General features: G+C 45.1%; 1 protein-coding gene across 1 annotated transcript in view; it reads right to left on the bottom strand.

Moving 5' to 3' along the window:
- Positions 1-785: 785 nt before the first annotated feature.
- Positions 786-10,485, bottom strand: part of Btrc (beta-transducin repeat containing E3 ubiquitin protein ligase) — a 165,268-nt gene continuing 155,568 nt past the window's right edge. Inside the window, exons 14-16 of the mRNA XM_013017590.1 lie at positions 9,919-9,997; positions 5,597-5,789; positions 786-4,044 (exon numbers count right to left, since the gene is read on the bottom strand). Of these exons, the coding sequence (XP_012873044.1) occupies positions 5,628-5,789; positions 9,919-9,997 (241 nt within the window). The 3' untranslated portion in view covers positions 786-4,044; positions 5,597-5,627. The remainder of the gene's footprint in view (positions 4,045-5,596; positions 5,790-9,918; positions 9,998-10,485) is intronic.

Genomic DNA, 10,485 nt, shown 5'->3' with positions numbered 1-10,485 from the left:
ATTTTAGAAGTCTCTTGCCTCCGGAAAATTTTAGATCATAGGCACTGGACTTCCAACAGGAGTTTCTAGTCATCAATGTAGTAGTTCTACCCAAAAGCAGGCAGCTATGCTCATTCTGTTTTGGTTTCTCTCCTCAGCGCTAAGGATTCTGATATCATAAGTGAAATAAAATGGTGAAAAATAACCAGAAGCAAAGCTCACTTTTATTCCCAAGATGGCAGTCTTTCTGGTACTCATTGAGACGGGGGTTCTGGACTGTCAGTGATCAGATGTGTGGGATGAGGCCCCGGGAGATGAACCCAGTGGGTTGTGTCCTAGTCTGTTCAATTTACCCAAGAAGATAAAGAGATCAGCAATGTGGATCAAAATTATACAGTAAACCTCATCACCAAAAACCTCGACAGTCTCAGGGATCAGACGTTTATCTGCAAGTACCCTGGATTACTTACTTCAGTCTAACCCTCAGGGCTGCACTGTTCTGGGTTGGACTGCTTCTACTTCTGAGCTGGAAGGTGTTACCATCTAAGGCAAAAGGGAGATGCTAAGGTCAATAATATTGAGGTATCCCAATTCTAGGAAGGAAAATGATAGCCCCAATTATTTCCAATATTCTTCACTCACTTCTTACCCCAAACCTTTTTCTACACACACACACACACACACACACACACACACACACACACACAGAGCAGCAGACCAATGGCAGCTGTTCAAAACAATAGTAAGGAAAGATGGCAAGGGATGAGTGCCTAGTTCTTCTCTGCAGCTTTACATAGTAAACACACACACACACACACTTTTTTTTTTTTTTTGAATGATCTAGGAGTCTCAGTGACTATTCCAGTTCAGAAACAAGTTGAGGGCCAGACTTTATTACTTGTCAAGAGTCTATGTCTCCAAAGTTAGGACAAATCAGAAACAACTTAGTCAAGGAATAAGTGTTAAAAGGCCTCCCCCCATCCATAATTCACATCCACTTTCAAACTGCACTTAAGAAAGTAAAAGGATGCTTTCAGCAGTGACATACACACAGGGGCAAGGCATGCTGGTCTTGTGCAAGCAGTTAGTGTGAACTGAGAGGTCACACATGTGCCCAGCAGGTGCAGCCATGTGTACACATGCCACACCTGCTTAAAGGGTTTTCAGCCCATCTTGGGAAAGGTGTCTCTCAGGCCCTACATTGAAAAGTGGACGTTAGTGAGAAGAGACTCATCTCATAAGAGGACGCTTCATTTCAGATCCAACAGACACTTCAGCTCCTTTTCTAAGATTCCTTTAAATGCATTGAGACTTTGTTTCTTTTTTTTAAAAAGGTCAAACTTTACATTTATTCTAGCCCAGTTGGGGATTCGTGATAATCAATTCCCACTGAAATCATGCAGAGATGGTAAGTGCGGTTTACCTTCTTTGGAAATGAACTTCTACTTACCTGATTATTTCTTCTACAATCAACTGGTAAATGACCCCCAGAGCTGAGAAATGCGAACGATTCAAGTTTTTCAGACCACTTAACTTCATTCCCATTTCCAGCAGAAACAGAGGGACAACTTGAGAGGGCAATCTCAGCGAAGCTACTGGCTCCCTATCTGCAAGGTCCATCCCTGAGCTCATCCAGTGGGCTGGATGAGCTTCACCACTGGCTTAGGGATAGTATACTTTGAGCTGAGCCTAGATGGAAGAGCAAAATCCTGGGCACCAGTGAATATTCAACAGCTCCCACTTTATTATAGTTTTTTGCAACGCTAGGGACTGAATTAGGGCGTCACACAGCCAGGTAAGTGTTCTACCACTGAGCTGTATCCCTAGCCCTGCTCCCACTTTAGAATAGCAGCATATAACAGAAGGGCTACTAGTTATGGCTATCAGACAGTATTTGAAACAGCTTGAAACCCATGCCTTTTCATGTCTGACCTATATGTTTTTTAGGGCTGATATCCGCTGCAGAGTCCTTAGCCAATCAAAGAGCTATTAATAGTCAACACAAGAAACAAGGAAGCCTGATAGTGGCTAAGTAGAAAACAATTCTCTGTAGCATTTGGGTAGTGGGAAAGTCAGAAAGGGAATTATACTGAGAAAATATTTCCCAGGTAACTGTGTATCATTACACTGGGAAATATTTTCTAAATGTAACTTGAGACTAAAAGCATACAAGTACTCATAAAGCAGGGAAGGAAAACTGACCCTCAATTTGCAACATGGCCTAGATGTATTTTATGAAGGGAACACCTTGCAGACCAGTGACGCCTTGCTCTCCCCTCAGATGAACTAAAAAGGTGGTCTCTGGCTGTAGGCTACTTTTAACAGGCTCCCATTCTTCTGTTTTACAGCAACTGGCTAAAAAGTAGCTTTCTTAAACTCAGCTGTGTAGATTAAGAGAACAATGGGTCTGACAGCTCAGCTACCAAAGGACCTGGGAGACTGCACTGCAGCCTCAGAATTTGAGGGTGTGCCCAGTCACCGCTCGGCAGGCCCACTATGCCCAGGGAGACAAGCTGCGTATGCAGTCACAGTGCTCCAGGCTGGTGTGGCACGTATGCCCTTGCACCTGGAGCCTGCTGGCGAGAAAGCCCACACAGCTACCTTCCAAGTGGCCAGGGCAGCCTGGCTCTTGGGCAGGTCCATTTGCTTACATTGTTTGCCAATTGTCAATGAAATTTTATTGGTTGGGGAAAGTGGAAAGTAAAAATAAGGCCAGGAGGAAGAAGAAAAGGAAAGAGAAGGCAGTGTCTGCCCTATTAGTAAACCCTGTGTGCCAAACTTCACCCTGGTACTCTCTCTGGTAGCTTTGCCTTTTTGCAAATACTGAGTTTGGAAGAAGCAGAAGGAAGGTTCTGCAATACAATGCTGGGATGGTTAGACTGACTTCTAAGAGATGACATTGACTGACCTAGACGAAAAAGAATCAGCTTGCTTTCCCAACCATTTGTTAAGCTATACCACTTGAGGTCTGGGCTCTTACCGGCTCAGATGAGGACATGGAGATAAGAGCCACGATAAGAATGCACTGAGCCACTGGCTCTGGCTGTTTCAAGCCTTTCTGTAGGCCAAGCCTTGCCAGTGATTGAAGATGAAGCACAATGCTTTTTATTACACATCTAATTGTTAATGAGAGGAAATGCAATCAGCAGCTCCTTTCCACACTCTACATGGAATCAAGGAGACTGCTGAGTCCGGAGGAGATGCCCAGGCCATTTCTGTCCCCTTCCCCCCTCCCCCTAGGCAGGAGGAAGAAGGGCAAGGGAAGACTGGCAGATATGATGAGAGTGTCATGTCTGCAAATCCACTGCTGCCACAGAGTCACTTACAACAAAAACCTGGGCTTGAAATCATGACTGAACACACTTGACTCTTCCAAGTGTCACTTTTTATAGCAGATCCACCTCATGCAAGTTGAAGGACACTCTCTCCAAGCTTCCCAGGTTGATGTAGGGTTGAGGGGAACAGGGAAGGACAGAAACAGTTGAGGGAGGCAGCAGGCTAGGTCTTCCAGTATGTGCTTTCCTTTTCCCTTTCTCCCCAGGGTGGTACAGGGAGCCCCACAAAGTGGCCTGAGCTGCTCTGGCCAGTTGCCAGTCACTCCTGTAGTTAATGGGGGGGAAGGGGGAATCACGGGCTGTTTGCCTGGAAGCTGCTGCTCTCCCCAGTCCCCTGGAAGTGGGCCATATGGGGAAAGTAGTTCTTCTGCTTAATGGTAAAGCAAGAGAGATTCTGGCAAAACACTAAATATATTTATAAGTCATCTTTTGTCTGGAACTCAGTGAGGGAGAAACAGGTGCAAAGGGGAAGGAGGAGGAGAGAAGAGGGGAGGGTTAAAAGTTCCAATCATTCACTCAAGATAGAAGACATCTTCTGATAGCAGCACTGAAGCAGTCGGCTGTGCTGAGCAGACCATCCTGATCTGCTGCAGACCAACTGGGTCCCAACAGGAGCCTCAAAGCCCTGCTCCTCGCTGGTCCGGGGAAACCGGGTAGGAGTTTGTTTGTTGCTGTTGTTGCTCATCCTGGTCTTGGCAGATATGTTAAATACTGCAAGTTTTAATGAGTCCTGTGTGCAAACAGAGTGAAGTCCATTAGTCCTTTTTCCTGTATTTCCTCACTTACTCAACGAGAAGAAAAAAGTGCTCAGCCAATTGGGCAAAAGGCTGGCCATGGGGGTGCCGGAGCTTCTGGCTTGACTGGGGCCACACACAAAGGGCACTTGTGCTCGAGCAGAGAGGTCTTGAGGGTGACCCACAGGCTGGGTTAGTGTGTAGCAGCTAGGAAAGCGGAGGGGCAGGAGCACAGTGGCATCACTGCCAACGGTAGGGAGATAGGAGAAGCTGGCCAGGATCTGACTAGAGGAACTGTGTGTGGGAGCACTGGCAGTGCTCCTGGCACCTTCAAGGACAAATGAGTAGGGGGTAGCTAGAAATTAAAGTGGCTAGAGATGAAAGCTAACGCCTTGGGAAAAGACAAGGCTGACAAAGAAGGGAGCTTAGACAGAAATGCCAGAGACAGACTTTTAGGGGATGTCCGTGTTGTAGCGATGAGAGGAGAAAGGAGACATAAACAGGAAGAATAAATAGTACAAATTGAAACTGGGGTGTAGGTCACTTGTAAAGCATGTGCTATACAAGGCCCAAGGTCCAATATCTAGTAAACATCAAAACCTCAACGTCTCTAAATAAAAGGAAACATAGGCAAAGAATGGATAGGTAACATGATGATCCATAACAATGGCCAAGGGCTTATTATGTGCTGGACACCAAGAATTTTCCAACACAGTACTCTCAGAGAGAGGTAGGCCTGCGTGGTGCCTTCTGTTCCCATCATCTCATTCTTTGGGTCTGGTGAGATCAGAGGAATTGAGCAGAGGCCAGCTTCACAATCACTCTGCAGAAGCTTAGTGAATGTGTATTCCGATCGTAAGAATCCTAAGGATCGTGATGTTCCCTACTAGTGGATGCCATAGTTCCCAAATCCTCATTCACCTTATGAATTTGATGAGGCTGGACACCAAGTATCATCTGAACATGCTCTAATACAGTTGGATCTGGGTATTTTAGGATATGCCTATCCTCTCTGAGGGCTTGCAGATCTGAGGGAGAGGATACAGAGTTCCCACCAACTTTAGAGCTACTGGCAAGATAAACAGGTATTCTTTTTGATGAAGGGCATGGAGAATGGGATGAGGATAAGGAAGCTCCCTTTTATATCCAATGACACTGACGAAGGAGAGCCATGAGATGTCAGCTGGAAATTTCACCAAGAGGTACTTCCATTCATGTTGCATTATCTGCTAGGTTTAAAGGGACTCTTCAGGCTATAGCCTATCACTTCCATCTCAAACTGATTCAAATCTCATTTCATTGTCAGGCCATCCTGAAGGAATGGGTAGTTCTACTATACAAGGAGTCCCCCGAATCCTCTAAAATAGGGGTTGGCTGGCTTGGTGAAGGCAGTGTCCACGGGGGCGGCCCCGCTATGTCTCACACCGTCTGTGTCACCTGTCTCACAGTAGGCCAGAGGATAAGGAACCTTCTTTCTGGAACTGGAAACACTTTACAGCCAATATTCCATCACCACCCATGGTGCCATGTCCACAATTCTTTCCATACCTGGACAAGTTTGAGGTCAGTGTTTGGTTATTTATCTGGAGATGTAGGTGTATGTTCGAGATGGGGAGCGGGGAGGTTCAGCTTGGGTAGCTGGGTCATTCAGAAAGTCCCAGATGAGGATTGTGTCATCATGAGAACTACTGACAATCTGGAATTCATCAAACTGTAGTCGGAAAACTCTTCCTGAATGCTCCTGGAAAAGAAGAAAAAAAAAAGGGTAAGAATTTCAAGGAAGTCAAAACCAAAAAGCATACAAATTCAGCAACACTTGCTTTCTCTCCACTATTTTGTGGTTTCAAAAAACTGTCGGGCGTCAGTGGCTCATGCCTGTAATCTTAGCTACTCAGGAGGCTGAGATATAAGGATTGCAGTTCAAAGCCAGCCCAGGCAGGGAAGTCCGTGAGATTCTCTAATAAACCACCAGAAAACTGGAAGTGGTGCTGTGGCTTAAGTGGTAGAGTGCTGGCCTTGAGCTGAAGAGCTGAGGGACAGCGCCCAGGCTTAGAGTTCAAGCCCTACAACTGACCCCCCCAAAAAAAATTTAAAAAAAAGGTGAAATACTGGGTAGCTGAACAAAGTGAAGTGGTGTTATTAAGGTAAGCTAGTTGTTTCTCACTGCTAACTGTCATTGCTTAGGCTAGAGGGAAAGCATCCTTCATACCTTCCTGGTATTCTTTCTATAACTCTAAATTTCTCAAGGCCTAGGGATGGTGAGCAATAATAAGTGGTATACTGGAAAATTACTTATCAAACTTCTCCAACCATTAGCAAGGCCTCCAACTCTACTACTTGAGCCATATCTTCAGCCTTTTTTTGGGGGTGGGGGGGGGTCCGTTCATGGGCCTGAACTCTGGGCCTGGGTGCTGTCCCTCAGCATTTCAGCTCAAGGCTAGTGCTCTACCACTTGAGCCACAGCACCACTTCCGGCTTTTTTCTTTTTGCTTATGTGGTGCTGAGGAATCGAACCCAGGGCCTCATGCATGCAAGGCAAGCGCTCTACCACTGAGTCACCTTCCCAGCCCACCCTTTTGTTTTTTGTATTTTGGTTTTGAGATAGGTCTTGCAAAAATTCTCAATCTTCATACCTCTGCCTCCTAACTATCTAGAATTAGTGTGCATCCTGCCAGGGCCATTGGTAGATTTTTTTTTTTTTTGGTCAGTCTCCATCTCTGAGTTCTTTTGCTCAAGGCTAAGGCTCTACTACTTTGAACCACAGCTCCACTTCTGGTTTTCTGGTGGTTAATTGGAGATTAAGAGTCTCATGGACTTTCCTGCCTGGGCTGGTTTTGAACTGCAATCCTTAGATCTCAGCCTCCTAAGTAGCTAGGATTACAAGTGTGAGCTACCAGTGCCTAAGATTTTTTTTTTCAAATGGTATACAAACTCCTATTACAATTACCCATGTATAGTTAACAAACTAGCACAATTCATGATGGCTCTCGTAAGTGTATATGAGTCTGGTCTAGCACATCATGGGCAGTAATTGCACAGATGAAGATGTAGAATATTTCCAGCATTCTAGAAAATACTCAAAACCCTTCCTAGTCAATATACCATCGATATTCGTTTTTTTCCTCTTATTTATTTATTTTTGCTGGGTCTGGGACATGACCTCAGGGCCTAGACACTGTCCTTGAGCTTCTTCTGCTTTAAGACTATCAATTGAATCTTGAGCCACAGCTCCACTTCTGACTTTTTTGGTAATTTATTGGAGATAGGAGTCTCATGCACTTTCCTGCACAGGCTGGCTTCAAACTGCAATCCTCCTATCTCAGCCTCCTGAGTAGCTAGGATTATAGGCATGAGCCACTGGCACCCAGCCAGATTTTTCTTATTCTTGAAGTTCATGCAAATACATCCATATAGTATATACTCTTTTATGCTGGCTTCTTTTACTCAACATTTTAACAATCCTTTCTACTACTAAATACAAAACATTTCATTCCTGGGGCCGGGCGCCAGTGGATCACACCTGTAACCACAGCTACTCAGGAGGCTGAGACCTGAGGATCGTGCCAGCCCAGGCAGGAAAGTCCGTGAGACTCTTATCTCCAATAAACCTCTAGAAAACCGGAAGTGGTGCTGTGGCTCAAGTGGTAGAGTGCTTGCCTTGAGCTAAAGAGCTCAGGGACAGTGCCCAGGCCCAGAGTTCAAGCCCCACGACCAACAAACAAACAAAAAACAAAACAAAACAAAAAGACCATTTCAGGACTGGGAAGGTGGCTCAGTGGTAGAGCACTTGCCTTGCATGCCTGAGGCCCTGGGTTCGATTCCTCAGCACTACATAAGCAAAAACAAAAAATCCGGAAGTGGCGCTGTGGCTCAAGTGGTAGAGCGCTAGCCTTGAGCTGAAATGCTGAAGGACAGCACCCAGGCCCAGAGTTCAAGCCCCATGACTGGAGCCTCCCCCGCCCAAAAAAAGACCATTTCATCCCCCCCTTTTTTTGTTACTGGTTGATATTCTAACTTTCTAACATACTACTGTTTATCCTCCCATTAGTGGACTTATGAGCTTTTGGCTGTTGCAAATGAAGCTGCTAAGTGAGCATGGTGACACACCTTTGAATTTAGCACTTCAGAAGGCATAGGAGGACTGTCAGCTCAAGGCCTGCCTAAGCAACATACCAAGAGTATGACCTCAAAACAAAGCAGCCAGGGGCCGGTGGCTCACACTTGTAATCCTAGCTACTTAGAAGGCTGAGATTGAAAACTGTGGTTTAAAGGCAGTTCAGGAAGGAAATACTTGACTCTTTTTTTGTTGTTGCTGTTGGTCGTGGGTCCTTAACTCTGGGCTTGGGTGCTGTCCCTCTTCAGCTCAAGGCTAGTGCTCTACCTCCACTTGAGCCACAGCACCAATTCCAGCCTTTTCTGCTTATGTGATGCTGAGGCATGGAACCAAGGGCCTCATGCATACGAGGCAAGCACTCGACCACTGAGCCACCTTCCCAGAACATTAACTACCAAATAGCTGGAAGGATCTGTGGCTTAAGTGGTAGAAGTCTAGCCTTGATCAAAAAAGCACAGGGACAGCACCCAGGCCCTGAATTCAAGCCCCAGAACTGTCATACACACATAATAAAGACCGGTGTGAAGCATGCAAATGAAGTATGTTTGCTACTGAAATAATCTGATTTATTTGTTTGTAGTAGTACAGAGAGTTCAGGACTGTGGTCTGAACTTAGGGCCTCCTGTTCCCACTTGGCTTTTTTGCTCAAGGCTGGCACTGTACCACCATTTGAGCTACAGCTCCATTTCTGGCTTTTTGCTGGTTATTTGGAGATAAGAATGTCCCGGGGCTAGGAAGTTGGCTCAGTGGTAGAGTACTTGCCTCACAAGCATGAGGCCCTGGGTTCGATTCCTCAGCACCACATAAGCAGAAAAAAGCCAGAAGTGGTGCTGTGGCTCAGTGGTAGAGCACTAGCCTTGAGCTGAAGAGCTGAGGGACAGTGCCCAGAGTTCAGGCCCCACAACTGTCAAAAAAAAAAAGAATGTCCCAAACTTTATTGCCTTGCTGGTTTTCAACCAAAACCCTCATATCTCAGCCTCTAAAGTAGCTAGCATTATAGGCATGAGCCACCAGTGTGCAACTAGAGGTAATGTGCTTTAAACCCAGCAAGGAAGGGCTGAGACTGCCTAAATGTTGATTCAGAATTTAAAACAACAGACTTGAAATATTTGTTCTCATATTTTCCTTGAGATTCTGTTTGGTGCACCACTTTCTATTTGACTGAAGTGGTATTTGTTAATCTGGCTAACAATATGATAAAGAATTTAGTGTTTTTGAAGGTGACATTTCTTCTAGGACTCACTTCTTTCCTCAAGTGTTCAGACAAGGGGATATACATGGAATAGCAAAGATGGGATTCAAATTGCTGGAGGCAACATCCTCTGAATGGGATGCTGAACTAAGGGCTGACTACTGGGTGCCTGGGTATTCCCACGGCACATTTAACAGGCACAGGTGTGTTAGGTCCTCTGATTCTGGACAGTTTCCAATTTGAGTAATTATATTATCTCTCCCTTAGTACCTCCTGCTGTTTCTAGTGGATACAGAATTCTTATTTACTTCCTGTATTGCACTGTTAGAGAGCTGCCATGCAGCTGTTAAACAGCTGCCACATTCTTTACCATATATAGTCTCTAAAGCACTTTTGGATGAAAGGCACTAAAATGTATCTTATTGTCATGTACTGGTTGCCTTTCAACTTAATAGATTTTCTGAGATGCTAACTATAAAAACCAGGTCTATATTCCATAGCACATCAGCATTCAACTTCTTCGCATATACACTCTCCAACCCTCTTAAATAACAGAGCTCATACCACAAGGGTCCGTAGACAGAGTGTCCCTGCAGGAGCACGGGGGTCCAAAGCAGCCATAAGATCCCAGACTTTAATTTTTCTAAAAACCAAAAAGAAGACCACAGCCTTAGTTAAAAGCAAAATAAAGGGAATACAAGGATCTAACAGCAAAAAAGTTAGGGACATAAATATGGATGGAGAATAGAGTTCAAATGATAAAATCGAGTTCACAAGGTGTCTTCACAAGAAAAGAAAGTGACAAGAGTCCTTCATAAGTAATACATTTTGTACTTTTTTTTTTTGGTGGGTGTAGGGCTTTAACTCTGGGCCTGGTCACGTCCCTGAGCTCTTCAGCTTAAGGTGAGTGCTTTACCACTTGAGCTACAATGGCCACTTCTGGATTTCTGGTGATTAACTAGAGGTAAGAGTCTCACAGACATTCCTGTCCAGGCTGGCTTTACACCACGATCCTCAGATCTCAGCCTCCTGAGTAGTTCCGATTATAGGCGTGAGGTACCAGTACCCAGTCCCATGTACACGTCTTTTGTATTTAGTATCAGTGAACATGGGATTCACTGACAACACAAA

The sequence above is a fragment of the Dipodomys ordii genome, unplaced genomic scaffold (assembly GCF_000151885.1).
Source record: "Dipodomys ordii isolate 6190 unplaced genomic scaffold, Dord_2.0 Scaffold36, whole genome shotgun sequence".
Lineage (NCBI taxonomy): Eukaryota > Metazoa > Chordata > Mammalia > Rodentia > Heteromyidae > Dipodomys > Dipodomys ordii.
Note: the sequence above shows the minus strand (reverse complement) of the source record. Positions and strands in the feature narration are given on the sequence as shown.